Source organism: Pseudorasbora parva, chromosome 2, assembly GCF_024679245.1.
Source record: "Pseudorasbora parva isolate DD20220531a chromosome 2, ASM2467924v1, whole genome shotgun sequence".
Classification (NCBI taxonomy): Eukaryota; Metazoa; Chordata; class Actinopteri; order Cypriniformes; family Gobionidae; genus Pseudorasbora; species Pseudorasbora parva.
Genome location: NC_090173.1, coordinates 32,919,337 through 32,938,939, shown reverse-complemented (window position 1 = coordinate 32,938,939; position 19,603 = coordinate 32,919,337). Strand labels below are relative to the sequence as shown.

At 36.8% G+C, this 19,603-nt stretch overlaps 3 protein-coding genes across 3 annotated transcripts; all 3 read right to left on the bottom strand.

Annotated features, from left to right (window-relative positions):
• Positions 1 to 64: 64 nt before the first annotated feature.
• On the bottom strand, positions 65 to 7,919 carry si:dkey-16l2.17 (serine protease 33). Its single transcript, XM_067416996.1, has 7 exons — positions 7,573 to 7,919; positions 7,091 to 7,148; positions 6,981 to 7,004; positions 5,559 to 5,724; positions 1,699 to 1,970; positions 748 to 914; positions 65 to 677 (listed from the first exon to the last, which is right to left on the bottom strand). The coding sequence occupies exons 1-7, from the start codon at positions 7,597 to 7,599 to the stop codon at positions 429 to 431; spliced, it is 963 nt and encodes a 320-aa protein (XP_067273097.1). The 5' UTR covers positions 7,600 to 7,919; the 3' UTR covers positions 65 to 428.
• A 623-nt stretch (positions 7,920 to 8,542) lies between these two features.
• kat8 (K(lysine) acetyltransferase 8) lies at positions 8,543 to 14,674 on the bottom strand. The gene is made up of 11 exons (XM_067416706.1): positions 14,201 to 14,674; positions 13,997 to 14,071; positions 13,717 to 13,895; positions 13,479 to 13,532; positions 13,172 to 13,336; positions 9,855 to 9,944; positions 9,619 to 9,759; positions 9,422 to 9,515; positions 9,184 to 9,334; positions 8,873 to 9,027; positions 8,543 to 8,762 (listed from the first exon to the last, which is right to left on the bottom strand). Exons 1-11 carry the CDS (start codon positions 14,532 to 14,534, stop codon positions 8,698 to 8,700), a joined length of 1,503 nt encoding a protein of 500 aa, XP_067272807.1. The 5' UTR covers positions 14,535 to 14,674; the 3' UTR covers positions 8,543 to 8,697.
• A 399-nt stretch (positions 14,675 to 15,073) lies between these two features.
• On the bottom strand, positions 15,074 to 18,801 carry rnf25 (ring finger protein 25). Its single transcript, XM_067416689.1, has 10 exons — positions 18,715 to 18,801; positions 18,173 to 18,244; positions 17,978 to 18,074; positions 17,688 to 17,755; positions 17,521 to 17,590; positions 17,041 to 17,112; positions 16,770 to 16,916; positions 16,484 to 16,573; positions 16,038 to 16,175; positions 15,074 to 15,962 (listed from the first exon to the last, which is right to left on the bottom strand). Exons 1-10 carry the CDS (start codon positions 18,759 to 18,761, stop codon positions 15,171 to 15,173), a joined length of 1,593 nt encoding a protein of 530 aa, XP_067272790.1. The 5' UTR covers positions 18,762 to 18,801; the 3' UTR covers positions 15,074 to 15,170.
• Positions 18,802 to 19,603: the final 802 nt, after the last annotated feature.

Sequence of the window (19,603 nt, the reverse complement as noted above, 5' to 3'; positions counted from 1 at the left end):
AATGTACTGTGCAATAAAATGCCTTGCATTCAAATCAGTTTTATTTTTTATTAGCCTACAAATATTAAGAACAAGAATATAAATTCATATTAAATGTATCCTATAAATTAGGATATTGGCATGTTAAATTGTTTTTAAGGTCTTGGTAAAATAAATGCAATTGCATAAATCTTTAATACACAATAACAACAGTAACAATTATATATGTGCTTAGGAAGGATTAGATGTCCCGATCACGCCGTCATATACATGTCACATATTACATTATTCAAAATAATTTGCAACACCTCTGAAGCTTTGCATTGATTACATTTTTGCATGACGACAGCGTTCAAAACATGGCAAACCAATGCCACACAGACAAAACTGGTGGTGTTTCGAAATGCAAGACTGTTTAACTTGAACATTGCATCTTTTTAGCAAAACTACTATCTCCAAAAGACTACTAGCGCAATAGAGAGGCCTAGAACCAGAGGTGTTTGACTTTCACTCCTCCAAGCATAACCAAAAAAGTGAGCTTCTGGAACTGTGGTGCGGACGAGGCTCGCAAAGCTTGAGACTCTGGAGTAGATACCTGGTCGGTTTTTCTGAGCACACCCAAGTCCAAAACTCACAACACCTGCCTGAATCCACGTCCCATTACCAACAGGACAAACCAGAGGCCCTCCGGAGTCCCCCTGAAAGGGAAAAAACATGTTATTTACACGGCAGGATAGTTAGTGCACTAGCAGTATAGTAGTAACATACCTGACAGGAATCCTTGCCTCCCTCCATATATCCTGCACAGATCATGTCTGATAGGATGTCAACTGTTACTAAATCAGATGATAAAATCTGATACATTGATTGGCAGGCGGACTGGTCGATAATGGGCACTTGCACTTCCCGTAGTGCCCCGACTCCAGTGAGTGAGACTATTTGAAAGGAAAGACAGGGAAAGCAATTTACAAAATAGAAAATGTCCAAAACATTATTAAACTCACATAACATACAATGGGAATAGAAGTGTAATATCTATAATGCTTTGTTCAGACATTATTTGTCAGGCTGCTATATCATATGTTATTGACACAAAGCAGTCTTGTCTCTTATCTATCATTTCTGAGTCAAATAATTTAATCTTTTTCATACAGCAGCAGCAAAGGTTACTTTGCATGAATGCATGACAAAAGACATAGGGAAACTTTGTTTCTCATTGCAGGACAATGAACAAAAAAATCTCAAATCTTAAACTATGTTGCGGGTCAATTTCCATTTTAAGTTGTCATAAATACTAGTTAATTACTTCTTGAAACACATTTTGAAATGTGACCTTTTCCTCATTTAGGATTATGAACGTGCATGCAAAGTGTCAACACTGATGTGTTGTGGAATGTGTGTAATTTTTTTTAATTAAAAATTTGTTAATATGTTGGTGGGTCAATTTGACACTAGTTCAGCATGAAGTAAATGTGCCAACCACTTTTTCTCATTCTTTCCTCACATATATTGACTGATTGAATGTTACTGCATATTTTCACAATTAAGCCATTGTCTAAATGTCCATGATTGCTTCTAACCACTACTGAAATAGTAAGAAATCCAACTGTACCCTCCAATGGAATTATCACATCGAGAGAAGCTTTTCCAAGAGTTTAAAGAGTAAAATTTCTGTAATTTTCTGTGGTAACCTCTTATATACCTTGTTGATGTACTTACCACCCTCTTGAGTGTGTCCCCAGCCTGTAACGTAGCATAAGGTTCCACTGTTGAACTGGAAGCCAGCATATGGCAGACACACAGGTTGAATCCTGTCTGACCAGGTGACTGGAGAGCGCAGCTGCACTAAAGCTACATCTCTGCCCTCCTGAGGGCTTGAGTATCCTTCTGGAACAACCACCCGCTGCACCTGACTGACCAACTCAAACTGGTTATAGCCATTAAGCAGATGGCGTCCCATGTACAGACGATATGAAGACACTTCTGAGGGGCTGAGGGTAGGAGATAGAATACATTACTTCTCTTTTACAAGTTCTCACTTACATATAATTCAATAGAGTAAAGCTTATGCCTTATGCGTATTTGGCAAGGCCGTAACCATGTCTTGAACATTGGGGGGGGGACCAGTTTTTTTTTTTTTTTGTGGTGGGGGGTAAGGCTGGGGTGGGGATGGGGTGGTTGGGCTATATCCAAATATGGCCTATATAGTTGTGAAGTAATCCATTTAAAAATATGCACACACTCTTATTAGTCTGTCTGTCTGTCTGTCTATCTATCTACTCACCTAAAGGATTATTAGGAACACCATACTAATACTGTGTTTGTACTAATACTAATACTTAATTCTACGTGGCATTGATTCAACAAGGTGCTGAAAGCATTCTTTAGAAATGTTGGCCCATATTGATAGGATAGCATCTTGCAGGTGATGGAGATTTGTGGGATGCACATCCAGGGCACGAAGCTCCCATTCCACCACATCCCAAAGATGCTCTATTGGGTTGAGATCTGGTGACTGTGGGGGCATTTTAGTACAGTCAATTCACTGTCATATTCAAGAAACCAATTTGAAATGATTCAAGCTTTGTGGCATGGTGCGTTATCTGGGTGGAAATAGTAATCAGAGGATGGGTACATGGTGGTCATAAAGGGATGGACATGGTCAGAAACAAATGCTCAGGTAGGCTGTGGCATTTAAACGATGCCCAATTGGCACTAAGGGGTCTAAAGTTTGCCAAGAAAACACCCTCCACACCATTACACCACCACCACCAGCCTGCACAGTGGTGACAAGGCATGATGGATCCATGTTCTCATTCTGTTTACGCCAAATTCTGACTCTACCATCTGAATGTCTAAACAGAAATCGAGACTCATCAGACTAGGCAACATTTTTCCAGTCATCAACAGTCCAATTTTGGTTAGCTTGTGCAAAATGTAGCCTCTTTTTCCTTTTTGTTATGGAGATGAGTGGTACCCGGTGGGGTCTTCTGCTGTTGTAGCCCATCCGCCTCAAGGTTGTGCGTGTTGTGGCTTCACAAATGCTTTGCTGCATACCTCGGTTGTAACGAGTGGTTATTTCAGTCAAAGTTGTTCTTCTATCAGCTTGAATCACGGCCCATTCCAGGGCCGGCCCTGACCAATTTGCTGCCCTAGGCAAGATTTTATTTGGTGTCCCTTGTATCAAAGTTTTTATATGTTGGTTGTGTTTTTATCATTTTTAAATAAATACACACATACACAAACACACACACACACACACACACACACACACACACACACACACACACACACACACACACACACACACACACACACACACGTCTAGTTCACTATCTTTGAGGGACTCTCCATAGACGTAATGGATTTTATACTGTACAAACCGTATCTCCTATCCCCCGACACTGCCCCTGCCCCTAAACCTACCCATCACAGGAAACATTCTGCATTCTGACTTTCTCAACAAAAAAAAACTCATCCTGTATGATTTATAAGCCTTTTGAAAAGTGGGGACCGCTGGCTGGTTCCCACAATGTAGGTGATCTCAGGTTTTACAATCCTTATGGGAACATCTGTTCACCACAATGTAATATAAACAAGGACACACACACATACATATATATGTACATACACACACATATATACATACATACACACAAAAATGTGTGTATGTATGTATATCCTCCACTAAACTATGTGTGCTCATGTTTTTACCATGAATTAAACTTTTAAAGAATTGTTTATATTTAGTGCATTTTATTTTATTTTTTAGCTATTTTAGATAAACCTGTATATAAATATCATTAATAATTTCAGAAAATAAATTTAAAGAACACCATATATCCCCTTACAATTGCACAACTGAGTAAAAACATTAGGCTATTAAAAAAAAAAAAAAAAAAAAAAAATTATATATATATATATATATATATATATATATATATATATATATATATATATATATATATATATATATATATATATATATATATATATATATATATATATGTTTATAAACAATTGACATGATTTTTTACAGATTCTGATCATCCAGAACAGTTGCTTGCATAAAGTTTAAGGTAAAAATAACTGGAATTAATTAGCAAACATTAGATAATGCATTTAGATAAACTGTTCATTCATTTAATCAATTTACCTCTGTCTTTATCCCCTTATTCCTTTCCTGTATCAGAGGGCTTCGGTCTTTTTGACACATTGGCTATCCGTCATAAATAATTAGGCAACTTTCACTGTCTGGTGCGAGCGAACAAGCACATGTTCAAAAATGATAGCAATCCTGTCTGTTAGATTAGCTAAAGGCGACGCAACAACAAATTCCCATTCCCTGATCGCGCGTTTAATATCGGACAGACGGACACACTAAAGCACTCGCTGAGCAGGAGGAGATTGATGCGGTGGTCTGGGAAGAGTCTGGGGATTTGTTTAAGGTTTTTTTGGTATATTTTGAATTAATATTAATAAATAAAAAAAATCGCAGTAATAAAACCGCAGTAATAAAACCACTCATTTTGGCGCCCCTATGGACGAGTGGTGCCCCCAGCATTTGCCTATTCCGCATATGCCACGGGCCGGCCCTGGCCCATTCTCCTCTGAAGTCTGGCATCAACAAGGCATTTTTGGCCACAGGACTGACGCATACTGGATGTTTTTCCCTTTTCACACCATTCTTTGTAAACCCTAGAAATGGTTGTGCGTGAAAATTCCAGTAACTGAGCAGATTGTGAAATACTCAGACCGGCCCATCTGGCACTGACAACCATGCCACACTTAAAACTGCTTAAATCACCTTTCTTTCTGACATTCAGTTTGGAGTTCAGGAGATTGTCTTGACCAGGACCACACCCCTAAATGCATTGAAGCAACTGCCAAGAGATTGGTTGATTAGATAATTGCTTTAATGAGAAATTGAACAGGTGTTCCTAATAATCCTTTAGGTGAGTGTGTGTGTGTGTATATATATATATATATATATATATATATATATATATATATATATATATATATATATATATATATACACACACGTATATATATATACACACGCTGTGTATATGCAAACTACTCAACATTTGTATTGTAATTTCACTATTTTGCATTGAACATATGCAATCGTTTTAATTGTCACTCACAACGGAATGTGATAAAACAAAACATAAAACATATATATGTTTTTTGTTTTGTTTTATCACATTCCGTTGTGAAAATAGTGAAATTACAATACAAATGTTGAGTAGTTTGCATCATTGCCTTACTATGTTACTTTGGGTCGTTTAACCAATTGTAAAACAGTTGGCAGATATTAAACTTAGCAACTTGTATATTACCGCACACACTCCTTCACTACTAAAAGTGGTGCATTAAAATTCATACTCATCTTCAGTGACCATTAAGCCTTTCAACTGATTGGCTGATCATCATTTTGACATTGATGAGTGCTATTACACCAAATGTGCTCCTCCTATGTTAATTAGGTTAATTATTTTAGCGTGTTCCTCACAGACTTTGTTAATAAAACATTATATAATGAACACAGACATTAATCACCTGATCATACTTACTTTGGAAAACAGTGTGCAGCAGAAAGGACCCAATTTTTTGCAATTATAGATCCACCACAAACATGGCCGTTGGCTCCCATCTGAATGTCCACTTGCCATGGCCACGCCCCTGCTGGTGCTTCAACTCCTCCAACAATGCGCTTCCCTAGTGGAGGCCTGCCGCACACTTGCATGAACAGGTCAGAAGAGATTTAGTGTACATATACAGAGGATTTCTTACCAGATCACACCTGCCCTACAACAGGACCTAAATAAACAAGCATGAGAGAGCTTTTGATAATAAGGTTAAAAACTTAATGGGTTACTTCAGCCATTTAGCATTAAGCTTTGTATAAGTAAAATCCGGTAGTATATTTGAATAATCATGCTCCAAAATGATTCCTGATTTGAAAATCTGACTCCTGCTACGTTTGTGGTGTGACACTTGATCGGCTCTCTCAGATTATATTGAACAGACACATTCAGTTTTTAATTGTAGTGTCTGTTCTCTAACTGAACTCACAATGGTAGGGGTGGTGCCGCAGTGGGCAAGTGATAAACACGTCTGGTGTCTTTGGGAGTGGCCTCATAGGGTACCAAAGCAAGTGCATTTTGGCAGTTGTTGTCTTTTACCCAAATGAGCCAAAAATACATTTTCTGGCTATTCTCAGTATAGAAGGCTTCAAGTTCACATTTCTACTACATAATTTCACATTTCTACTACATAAATGACCCTGTTTAAATACACATTCATACTCCCAGCACTGAAGTACCCCTTTAAAGAGATGTATGAGGAATTTCTAAGAATGATTTATTAAGCTATTCAAAAATGCATAAAAATATATATATTTCTGAATTCAAAGTCATTATGTGAGGCTTTATTTTTTTTAGAAATTCTAAAGCTGAAACAGTAAAGCATGGCCCTATAAACATCATGGGTTTAATTTCTTAGAACTGATAAAATGTGTTCCTTAAATGCAATATAAGTTATTTTAGATTAAAAAAAAAAATACATTTAGAAAATAAATTCCAAAAAATTAGATATCCTGTGTTAAGGTAGTAGGAAGCAGTGAACACTGTATGAACCCTGTCAATTAGAATGCACCTGCTGTCTTTCTACAAGTCCACACCAAAAGAAAGAAGAAAAAAAAAACTGAAAGAAAGAAAATAACCCTTATAGACCCTCAAGATCATGATTTGTAATATTAAACATTTTGAACATTATTAGAAAGTTATGCCTTGTTTAAATCAAATAGTGTAGCCTTAATTTTGTTCTTTAACTTATTTTCTTCATACATTAAAAAAATTCATTATAAACATTTCAATTTGTATGAAAAACAAACATGAACACAAAGATTACATTTCTAAGCATATGACTTTTAAAAAGATTTCTCTATCATCTCAGGCATACTTTTACTGACCCATAAACTGAAGAATAATTACCTTGTGCCACACACGCTGACAGACCTGAATTTTGTAGGACATAGAAAGACACATTAAGAATTGAATGAATGCAGAGAATAAATTTACCATTATCACACACCAAGACTTACCTGTTACCAACAAGACAAGGAGCAGCTGCAAGCATGAATCAGTCATTCTGTTCAGTGTCTGTAAATAATGTCAGTTTTTTAAAGAACTATAATTTGCCCTTGGAAAGACCATTGGGCTCCGATTCAACATAACACAATCAACATTGTCAATAACGGAGTCCAAAAACATACGTGTAGGCTAATCGTCATATACCCAAAGGGGATATCCCAGCCAAGGTTGGATCAAGCTCGTACAAGCACTTTTTTTTAGTTTCCGACAAAAAAATACAAACAATTTAGCCTCGAATGTCCGAAGACTCTGATCGCGCCAAGCTACAGATTTGTGATGCCTCGTTTTGAAAAAGGTAGACTACATATTCGTATCTTTCAAATAATATATTTACATGTTCTTTGATAGCAAAGATTTCGATGTAATCGACATGGAAGAAAAGATAACCGAGCGAAAACGCAGAAATGTTCATTTGCCAGAGAATGTAGCCTACCTGTGCGTTTCTACCTGCTGCCAGCATCCAATCACTACGCGCGGTCTCAATCTCCTCCCAAATAATGAGCCCGTTGTTCTCAGCATAAAGATGATTCACACAGTGGAGGAGAACAGAATTCCTGCCGAACAGTTGGATTAAGACTTTACATTTTTAAAACTTAGAACCATTAGTTGGGTCATAACGGAAAACGATTATATTTTTAGTTGAAAAAAAAAAAAAAAAAAACGCAACAACTAATAACTAATGTACTACTGTGTTACTACAGTAACCATATTTTAACCATTTTGCTAACCATTTTATAAACAATGGTTATAAACATGACAATTAGTCTGCTAAAACCCTCACGGTTATCTTTAAATATATCCTCCACTTTACCCTACAATATAATTTTAGTTAAAACAAACAAATTAATAAAATGCTTCATCAAATCATTTATTTTTCAGGAGGACACAAAAAAGTAGGTTATTAGCTATATGTCAGTGATATAGATATATATATATTAGTACCAAGTTATTGCTCTTTAAATTGAAGGGCCATTTCGAAAAGTCATTTGAACCTCTTGTATATGTATATGATAAAGAGGGTCAAATGACTTGTCTAAAAGAATTTATATATATATATATATATATATATATATATATATATATATATATATATATATATATATATATATATAAATAAATGACACACACACAGAATATAGGGATATCAACTTTCACCTAAAAGCCAGACAGGTGCTGCATGTGCAATAAGTTATTCTATACTGCCTAATGAATAATTCAGCATAATATTGCTTGACTTCTCAAACTTTTTTTTTAACTAAGCCATTTGAACATGAAAGATAGTCTGTATAGATATTAAACCACCTCACAGAAAACATGATCTGAATTACCACACCGATGCGCTTAAATGTTGACTTGAAATAAAGGTTCATAAACAATTATATGAATATTACTATTCATTTATTTAAAAAAAATAACAGACTCAATACAATGCGAATGAACAATCTTAGACCTTTCCCTCTTAGAGAGAGTATTTCTACATGACATGTAGGCTAGGCTGTGAAAAACATCTGGGGTGAAGGGACAGTCTCACTCTCCATTTTTTCCACGTTCATATTCCTCATTTTTTAGAGAACTTGGCCTGCTTGTGCTTAGGAGGCGCCCATTTCAAACAATGCGTGTCCACTGTAGAAACAAAATGTAAAATGTTTAATGGTTTAAACTCTTAAAAACACAACATCACATACATAAAGCTAGAATTAAAATCACATTTAAGCATTTTTTAGATCTGTTACCTGTTATTGGGGGTTTCTTGTACTGGGCACTTTTGAGATGTTCTTCTACAAGTTTGGGTGTGACACAGATGACATGCTGACCTTTCCAGTATTTTACCATGTTTAGAGACTGTAGTGTGCTGATGATGTCACTCTGAGTGATACTGGTCATCTGACTATAGGTAAAGACAGTATGGATTAGTTAGTGCTTTTCATCAATGCACTGACAGTTTATTTATTTGGCAGCATTTTCCTTTTTTAAATGTTTTGAACTGTACAGGTATACAAATGTGCATATCTCCTCATGTATTTGTTGTATTTTGGATGTGTACCTGAGGTCTTTGATGGAGAGAGTCCCTCTGAAGTCTCGCAGAATTTCTAGTAGTACCCATGACCAGTAACTCCTGTAGCTCAACTTCCCTAAGTCTGACAGAGGTTTCTCTGGAGATCCCACTGTACTCTCCAGCTTAGATAGCTCATAACCTGACACAAAGAACAATTATTCATCTGTAAAAGTACTTATATCAGAGGCAAACATTTGGTGAAAGGTGAAACAGGGGTAAAACTTACTAAATGCAATTAGAAATTTTCCATATCCTCTTCGCTGGTATGGAGGAAGCGTGAGAATACAAGCGACATTGTTCCCATCTGGAGACTCTTTTTCCTGCTCATGAAAAACAGATATAGATAAAGCGTGATAAATAAGATACAAATTAACAGATACACTGCATTAATAAAACTGACAATGTCAAAATCAAACATTTTACCTTAGAGAAGTATCCCACAATATGTGCTCCCTGTTTGTTGACTTCAGTGAGGATGTAGAAGATGAAAGGCTCCACGTCAAAGTAAAGTGTTTTATGGTCCAAAAACAGCTTTGCCAGGAGACACAGATTCTGACAGTAGATCTACAGAGACAAGGATGGTGAGAATGCAATGGAACAAACCAGTTTAAGTTTACGGACTTCTCCAGGTTTAAAATCTATTTATCATGAAGGCTCACCTTATGGTCCTTCCCATCAACTTCGTATACTGAGATATTGTTTCTGCGATAAATCTCTTTGCCTGGAGGCTGACGCCACTGACACTGTGACTGAAACGAGAGCCATTCAGGAACAAATGGAAAGGGAAAACAAAAGACAGCATAAATTTAATAAGAATGTAAACCTTACCCTGTTAAACTAGAAGTGCTCCAAAAGACAACACAAAATAATTTAAAACTAGCTGACCAACAAAGACCAACACTGACTAAAAACAAATGCTTTTACAATGGGGTGCCACAGTATTGAGCCCAAAAAACGAAGTTAAAATTTTTGCACTTCAGTTTTTTATGTTTCTGAATGGCTTTAAGGTCTGTAGATAACACAAGCTCAAGAAATGTGTACATTTTATTCTATGACATAAATAACTTCAGTAAGACACCACGCATTATTTAAAAAAAGTGAATGCTAACAAACGGATAAATGGGATGTCAGAGGTTGTCGGGGACATGAAACATCACACCAAAAACTAATCTAAATACTAGTTCACTTTCACAGTGTTTTTTAACCACTTTCACACTGTTTATAATCACATTCTTGCAATCTATCTTAAAGGGTTAGTTCACCCAAAAATGAAATTGATGTCATTAATGACTGACCCTAATGTCGTTCAACACCTGTAAGACCATCCATTCATCTTCAGAACACAGTTTAAGATATTTTATATTTAGTCCGAGAGCGTACCCAAATGTATGCACATTATACTGTCCTCGTCCAGAAAGGGAATAAAAACATCACCAAAGTAGTCCATATGTGACATCAGTTAGTTAAAGCCCCACTTGGCTACTTTTGCTCTCGGGGTCCCCGTACAGTTTGGAAAAAATAATGTCCTCAACTACTGTCGTAAGAGCTGTCATCCTACAACAGGGGATGCCATCGCGCATGCATTTGTTGACATGACAGTCAACAGTCGTCAGAACAGTCAACAGTCGACAGTCAACAGTCGTCAGAAGGACGAGCCGAGTTAAGGCTGCTCTCGCCGGGGTTAATGAGCGCTGAGCACCTGGGTCTCACACCTCCGAAACCTTGCTTCCATAAACCATGCAACATAAACGGACCCGTTTGGCATGTTGCCTAGCACCCTACGCACTCCATTCAATGCACAACAAGCTTCAAATAAACTCAAGAATTGTGATGTAGAAGTAATATTTGTATTTTAATATTTGTAATTGTTGAAATGTTGTTCATGTCAGACATTGTCAGTACTTTTTTTAATCAACATGAAAACAGATGCATAAACTTCAATGAATTTAAGTGCATTGTAATAAAAATTAACATTTCATTGCTGTAAATGCAATTATTGAGTTTATATATTAGTTTAACCTATTTAAAATACTGCAGTAAAACTGTATAATTTTTTTGCAAGGGGTATGTTTATTGTTTTCAATAATTTATAGATTTAATGTGCAGCAAGACCGCTCTAACAGCCGAACGTTACTATCCAAATAGAGACCTGCACTCCCGTGGGACCCAGCACAACCGAGTGCGGTGCAGGATAATATTTGATGGGTGAAAGCGGATGCGGTTGAACAAAATAAATAACTAGAAACAAATAAACCTTTATTTACAATAAAAAAATCGATTTACAGGTGCATGGACGGAAGGTAACCCTCGCGTGGATCATAGGAACAGCCAAGCCTACACACAGTGGCAAAATGTCTGCACAGCAAAACTCAGGTGAACCGCTTAGTGCTACAGATATAAGTAAGTTCTTGTAAGATAGTCAGATCCATGAGACCATCTGGGACATGTGATCATTTTGCCTGAAGCGTTGTTATAAAAGTCTACTCCTAAATCCTGATAATACAACCAAGCATTTAGCTGATAACAGTATAGTCTAACGTAAACCGGAAGTTCGTTACCGGCTTGTTCTACATTGCCATAGCGATCATGGGAAAGGTCAGAGTTCGGGAAAGTTGTGGATAGCAACAGTCACACCGGCGCGTTTACTTCGGAATCATCAACATAAGGAAAATGATTCGTATAAAGAAAACAAAGAAAGCTGTTCTTTCTATTCTGTGAAGAAACGTTTACTAACATTTACTGAAGAAACGGATTAGCTGGATATGTGCCTGATATTTCCTCTACGTGGAAGCATTCCATGCTTAATGTCTGGACAACTTTAATAAGATTGTGTAGCCATTAACACTATCATACACAATGGTCAGCATTAACTAACAACACTTTTAAAGCCTTTTTAATGTTGTCTTATTTAAATTTGTTTATTAAAGTAAAGGCTATTAAAGTAAAGTTTGTAGTAATAATAATAAAACAAAGTAATAATATGAACCAACATTAACAATGGACAAAAGTGTTTTTGTCACACTTTACAGAAATGTTCTTTAGTTAACAAACTAATAATGAACTGCACTTATGAAGCATTTGTTTATCTTTGATAATGTTAATTTCAACATTTACTACTAAATAAACATATACTTTATTCAAATCTTGTTAACGTTAGTTAATGCACTGTGAACTAATGTGAACAAACCATGAACAACTGGATTTTTCTTAACAAAGATTAGACAAAGAAAGAACAAATACAGTAACAAATGTACTGCTCATGGGTAGTTCATGTTAGTTAATACATTAACTAATGGTAACTAATGAAACCTTATTGTAAAGTGTACCTTTCTTCATTTTTTTGTAACACTTTACATTAGTTAATGCATTAGTTAACATGAACTAATCATGAACCAACACCTCTGTCCAGCATTAGTTCATCTTTGTTAACGTTATAAGAATCCAGCTGTTCATGGTTTGTTCATGTTAGTTCATATGCATATGTGCATTAACTAATGTTACCCAGATTTTAATAATGCATTAGTAAATGGTAACATTAATATTAACAAAGATAAATAAATGCTTTATAAGTGCAGTTCATTATTAGTTCATGTTACCTAATTAACCTTATTGTAAAGTGTTTCCGGGGTTTGTTGCCCACTCTCTGACCTCTGAAGGCTGCTATGTAATTCACACCCTGACTGAGACACATGAGGGGAAGCATTTTAATAATCCTATGTATGCATATAAGAAAGTGCAAAATCGTATTAAATTTTGATGTGAATCGTCTCAAATCGAATCTTTCTGAATTGGCAAAAATCGTTCTTGAATCGAATACCTATGAATCGTGAATCGAATCAATGTGCTGCCTACCCAAAGATTCACAGCCCTAATTCAATGCATTTAAACTCTTTAGCCAAGACATATGTATAGCACCCCCTGTGGTTTAACACAAGTTACTGCGCGAATCAACAACAAAAACATTGTATGGACTGACCAGGTGGTATCTGAAAGTCTTCTCATACTTCATATACTTTAGGCAGTATTCACAGATCCAAAGTTTGGGCTGTTTTCCATAGTCCTCAGGGAATGGAGAAAAGTACCACGCATCAATCTCAAAGTTTCCAATCTGGATCTTGTCCACATATTTTACTTTTGTGATCTGAAAATGTGAAAATGAAAGTGACATTTTGATAAAAATGAGAAAACTTATTGACAGTTTATTTAATGCTATACTAATGTAAACTGTGGTACTGAAAAGCAGATACAGAATATTATACAAAAATGTTGCCCCGCCTTCTTACCGCCTCATGCTCTTTCTCCAGGGCAGCTGTAGTAGGGTCCATCTCTGCATAAGTCTAGATGAGAAAAAAAGAAGGGGTCAAACAATTAGTAATGCTGCAATTGGACTGATATGGGCTCATTCATATTTGTAAACAGTCCACATGTTAACACAAAACAAAGGTGAACATGGCTCAGTCATATAATAAATTACTGTTTAAACTGTGATTTAGAGATTTGCAGAAAGGTGATGCCAGGTACCTTCTGAACGTGGTTGATCTCATCATGTTTACGCTTCTGGTTTCGGGTGATCTTTCTCTCCGGCTGGTCCACAAGCTCACCCCCACCACCTTCCTCTACGCTTTTTCTCACTGCATCTTTTACAGTCTTTGTCAGGGCTAAACGAGCCTTTCCAACCCACTCATCTAAACGTCTATTGACTGCAAAAGAGAGCCTGTATTCAGTGAATCTGTAAGGACTACAAAAATCTGTAAAGCATCTGTTTATAAGGCATGAATGGTATTTGGAAGCAACTACTCACATCCAACATAGTGGACATAAAACTCTTCTCTGCCCTCCTGCTCGTTTAGCCTGGACTGAATAACCTCTGCTGAATCTACAAGAAATGTACAAACAAAAAACATGTGCATGCTTACATTACGCATATATAAAAATAACTATAAAATGCCACATTTGGTGTTAAATATAATTGAAAATAAATAAGCATTTTCCGTTAATAGCTTACGCCATGTTTTGTCCGCACGCTGACACAGATAAGTCTCCCCGATTTCCACCGACACCTCTTGCTCTCTGCCGCCGCTGTGCGACATTCCATCCCCGGAGTGCGGAGTACTCGAGCCCGTGGCTTCTCGATCCGCGGCCTCCGCGTCATCCTCTTCCCCGCCGCTGCCGTTTGATGAACATGTTGCTCGTGTACCCGTCTCTAAGCTTCCTCGGTCGCTTCCAGCGTGGCCAGCGTCTATTTCAACGTCCATTCGCTCTTCTGAACCGCAGTTATCGTATGAATTGTTCATGTTTGAGTGACGAGTGCTGGACATTGACATTGCTACGCCAGACATCTTTGTCCATTTGAAAACATTGCGCACCGCGATGACTCCCCTCGAGCATGCGCAGTGCGCTTTCAGCCCTCCCTTGTGTAAAAGCACCAGTTTTGTTTCACTATTGAAAGTATAACCATTAAATGCCAACACATGGGACACATCAAATAAATAGTGTCCTCAACTTGGGAGCTGTACAGGCATGTTTTAAAGGGATAGTTCACCCCAAAAAAAGAAAATTTGTTTATACTGCTTACTTAAGCAGATTAACATCATTTTCATTTTTGGGTGAACTATCTCTTTAAGCATGTGGGTTCCACTGTTCAGTGTTTTGTAAATTACTTACTTTTTTGTGTTGATGTTTAGAATGAATAAATATAACTTATTTTGTCACAAAATGCAAGACAAAGAACAAACTTTGTCACATTTCAATTTTATGCTTAAACAACAGTAAACTTCACTGGACTGCTTCCTAATTGCAATGTCAACTCCTTTATTATCACTTACAACAAAGACCTACCCAAAAGAGAAAGTAAAAACATGGGCCAGTTTACTGCTTGTGGATAATTTTATTATAGATGCATACATAATGATAGTACAGCTGGTGAAACTGGGAGGTATGCTTGTTCCTCTGCCTGTACCTCCCCTCTGCCATCGTCAGAGCACTCCCTCTTTCCTAAATTCTTTTTCCACTCTCTGATTCAACCCCCTCCCACCACCTCTATGAGCTCCACCCCCTCTGTGATAATGACCAGGCCCTCCCTCTCTGGCTCTGTGTCCACCTCCACGGTGACCAACGCTCCCAGAATTATCCCAGTAGCCGGGTCCCTTAAAGTTCCTCTCCTGCCAGGGTCCATAATGTCGTCCGGAGCCACGACTACCACGCTTCAATACTCTACCCACATGTACCCTTTCCGGGTGTCCATCCTGTAAGATTGTCTGAGTCACATCTTTTGAAATAGAAACGTTTTGTTTGCTCATATCTTGTCCACAGTTGGATTTTGAAGTAACCTTGTCTTGAGAAATAGATTTTTCTTCTTCATTGGTCAAAGGCTGACTGAGCTGTGCTATATTATCACAGAGTTCATTTGCCTGTCCTTGTGCTGTGCTTTCTACCTGTGATGTGGTGTCTGGCGGGTCTGAGTTGACATAATTAATGTTATCAGAAGACTGCACAAGTCTGCCTAACTGCTTCACCTCAGGTGAAGGCATCGCATGACGTCCCGATCCACCTCTTCTGCCTCCGCCTCCTCTTCCTCTATAACCTCTTTTGAAGAAACCTAGTTGCCTTCTCTCATGAGTGCACAGATGCTGTGATTGGCCTATAGTTTGATGACTTTGAGGGGCTTGGGTTGCACCGGTGGAATCTGGGTACAAGGAAGGGAGTGACTGACAAGATCCAGCACCAGAGGCATCAGTACCAGGATCGTCAGAAAGATTAGCTTGAGCCTGCAGAAATAAACATCCCAAATTAATTAATTTATTTAGATACTGTCAAATCAAAATGTTCCATCCAGAATTTACCTCATTAATGTGAATTAGAAACCTATTAGACTCTTCTTCTGGGTCAATAACTCCACCCTTTTCCTTCTGCCGTTCCAGAATCTTCTGGAGTGCTGCCCATTTCGTTTTAAATTCCCCACCAATGACCACATCCTCCTCCTGTGTGTGAAGCAATAATAAACACAATGTTCATGTGTATCCACAGCATGTGACCAGTGAGCATACATGCGGGTGTTAAGCTTTCCAACAAGACATCCTGGCATAGTCAGCTTACAACAAGAGAGACTGCACATGGGACAATGACTCACTGTTAAAAAAAAATCTACTGCTTGGCACTGAACACAAGAGTGACTTTGTCCACTTGACATTTCTAACAATGATATACGTCATGCCCAGGCAAGTTTAGCTTGACCCAACTGCTGACATTGTGTCCACTAAGAATGATACACTGTGTCTATATGTCTTACCTGAGTGAAAATTGGAGCAGGGGAGGAAAGAAGAGCATCTAAATCATAAGTCAGATGCTCTCGACACACAGGGCAAACAACAGCCAAATCCTGTTAATAAAAGAAAATAATTTATATCAAAAATACCTTTTGTTTACAGCATACCTCTCTGCACATTTATTTATTTATTTATTTTATTTTTAGCATATGTAGCATTTTGCTCTAAGACAAAACAGTACATAAACTGTATTAAAGTATACAGGACAAGGAGATTGTAAGTATCCTCTGCTGTGATGAACAGCCCCACCTCTTTTTCTGTCTGATCTCTGGTTTTATCCTCCTCCAGCTCCCTCTCACGGTCCTGCAGCTCCATCTCAGAGTGAGTGATGTAGCGGCCAAGGCAGTGCGAATGGAAATAGTGATAGCAGCTGGTCTTAGTGAACACTTCCCCCTCCTATGGTTAGAACAAAACAGAGGAAGAGGAACAAGTTCAATTTAAAATGATACATTTTACAAATAGGCCACAGTGCACATTATCTGCATATTTTTATGGTACTCTTACAATTAAAATACCTCACCTTAAAGCCATACAAACAGATGACACAGCTTCCATGGGGAATATTGCTCTCAGTCAGTATCTCTTTAGCTCTCTGTGAAAAGATAGAGAAATTGTTTTAGACAAACACTTATTTTTAAATGTCATTTATTCCTGTGATGACAAAGCTGAATTTACAGCATCATTACTCCAGTCTACAGTATCCTTCAAAAATCATTCTAATATGCTGATGCTGTTAAAATCAATGCTGTCAATGTTGAAAAATAACTCTGCTGCTTAATATTTTTGTGGACACAGTGATACACTTTTGCCAGGATTCTTTGATGACTAGAAAGTTCAAAGAACAATAATTATTTGAAATAGATTTTGTGTAACATCAATAATGTCTTGTTACTTTTGATCAAATGAACACATCTTAGTCTTGCTAAACAAAAATCTTAATCTTACTGACCCCAGACTTTCAAACAGTAGTGTAGTTATGGACTGAATAAGGAATTCAAACCTCTATGAGTTGATACAGTACAGGTGTCCCCACACATGACTCCGCCTCCTTCTGTAAACTGCTCTGTAAACTGAGAAAAGAGCAGTATGTGAAAACACTGAAGAGTAATAAGTGAAACAGGACATTTTGAAGTTCAAATATAACAATATCTAATACTATTCAATCACCTGAGCAGGTTATCATCTGAGAGTCCACGTGGATTTTGAATAGAGATGCAAGGGGATGAATATGGATACTGAAAGTGAATAAAAAAATGCATTCAGAAAAAAAGAAAAAAAAGAAAGTAAGCTGCTAGTAAAGAAGTGTGTGTGTATGCATATATATATATATATATATATATATATATATATATATATATATATATATATATATATATATATATAATACACACACACATATATATGTGTGTGTTAGTTTCATTACCTTAGTCTAATATAATAGCAATTTGACAACAAACCTGAGAGTTCAGATCCATTGTCAGTGTAAGACGGACAAATTGAGAGAGACAGTCCTCCGCAGTGGAGGGATAGAGTACCAAACTGACTGTCCACCCTCTGATTGAGACAGATTTGACATCTTTATTTCTGTACAGGTTAATAACATTTAACTATATTATTATGTCCAGCAATTTATGAAATGCTAATACATTTACCCCTCATCTCGTTGAGAAACACTGAGCTCATCCAAGTAGATGGACTGCAGCACTTCAATTTCAGACAGGACACTGTGGTGTCAAACAGACGTGAATTGATGTAAATTTCGAGTAGAACTGTATTAATGTTACATTAAAATGAGTATGACACATCAGATATCCAGAGACGCTGGGTCAAAGTCATGTACAGTAAAACACTTGGTCATTTGTTTACTTAGATACTGAATTACAACGCCCATGACTAAACAGATTACGTCCGACCAACTTAAACATGGATTCACTTATTCTATGACAAAGTTATTTCCGCAGTTTTCTGCATAAACAGTTTGCATCATTGAATTTAAATTCTAAATTGTTGTTATCATATAGCACAGTACCATTTTAGTCACCTATGACAACTCTCTTGTACCGTTAACAAGTATGCTCTGCAACTCTTTCAAAGAAGATATTTGTAGTTCATATGTCAACCAACCCTTGATTTACATAGTAATTAGTAACAAATAAACGTTTTTGTCAGTGTTTTCCAGCAGCACAATACTCACTCGCTATCGGCAGCCATGTTGACAGTGACGTCACAACTCCACGACATCGGTCAGCTGACAGAGAAGAGCCGACTGACAAACAGCTAAGAATTTTAGGGTTTCATGATTCAGAGGTCAAATTAAATAACTTAAAGAAGCGGTGCTTTCAACACTTATTTGGTAGGTTAAATCCAGGAACTCCGACTGAGAAACACGTACATGTTTGTACAAGTTGAACAGAGTTGAACTAAAACAGGAAAGTGAGTAGGCACAGTTCATCCACATAAAACAAAAATACTATAGTATATTAAAATGATGTTAATAAATACTTGTTTCGACAGCATATTATGTTTCTGAACCATACTATAGTAAGATACTACAGTAAATTGTAGTATTATTTACTACACGTTGTTAATTTATACTACAGCATGCTGTTGTATTAATTATAGTTCAATGTTAAACTATAGTACTTACTGAGGTATTCATTTTACTGTAGTATATTTACTATAGTATTGTTCAAACACACTATAGTATTTCCCTGTTTAAAAAAAGGGCATATGCCGGTTAGGTATGTTTTGAAGCAACTGATTTGAGCTGGCCCTATTTTATAACCAGCTGCCATGCTAAAACATACCTAACCAGCATATTATTATTATATATATATATATATATATATATATATATATATATATATATATATATATAATTATATGCTGGTTAGGTATGTTTTAGCATGGCAGCTGGTTATAAAATAGGGCCAGCTCAAATCATATATAATATATATATATATATATATATATACACACACACACAGACACACAAACATTTCAGCAGGGTTACTAGAGTAATTTTACTCTAATATACTATATAATTCTAAAAAAAAGTCTTTCACAAGTGCAAATGTTAGAAA

Bases quoted from the DNA above. Each gene is read 5' to 3' on its own strand.
- si:dkey-16l2.17 (XM_067416996.1), bottom strand. From the start codon at position 7,599: ATGCTGGCAGCAGGTAGAAACGCACAG. The intron at 7,149-7,572 runs GTAGGCTACATT...CATTATTTACAG, and splicing joins CAGCAGGTAGAAACGCACAG to ACACTGAACAGAATGACTGA. The intron at 678-747 runs GTATGTTACTAC...TTTCCCTTTCAG, and splicing joins GAGGCAAGGATTCCTGTCAG to GGGGACTCCGGAGGGCCTCT.
- kat8 (XM_067416706.1), bottom strand. From the start codon at position 14,534: ATGTCTGGCGTAGCAATGTCAATGTCCAGCACTCGTCACTCAAACATG. The intron at 9,945-13,171 runs GTCAGTCCATAC...CTCTCGTTTCAG, and splicing joins AGACTTTCAGATACCACCTG to TCACAGTGTCAGTGGCGTCA. The intron at 9,760-9,854 runs GTGAGCCTTCAT...TTGTCTCTGTAG, and splicing joins TTGATGGGAAGGACCATAAG to ATCTACTGTCAGAATCTGTG.
- rnf25 (XM_067416689.1), bottom strand. From the start codon at position 18,761: ATGTCGTGGAGTTGTGACGTCACTGTCAACATGGCTGCCGATAGCGA. The intron at 17,113-17,520 runs GTTTGAATTCCT...ATCTTTTCACAG, and splicing joins TACTGTATCAACTCATAGAG to AGAGCTAAAGAGATACTGAC. The intron at 15,963-16,037 runs GTAAATTCTGGA...TTATTTCTGCAG, and splicing joins TTCTAATTCACATTAATGAG to GCTCAAGCTAATCTTTCTGA.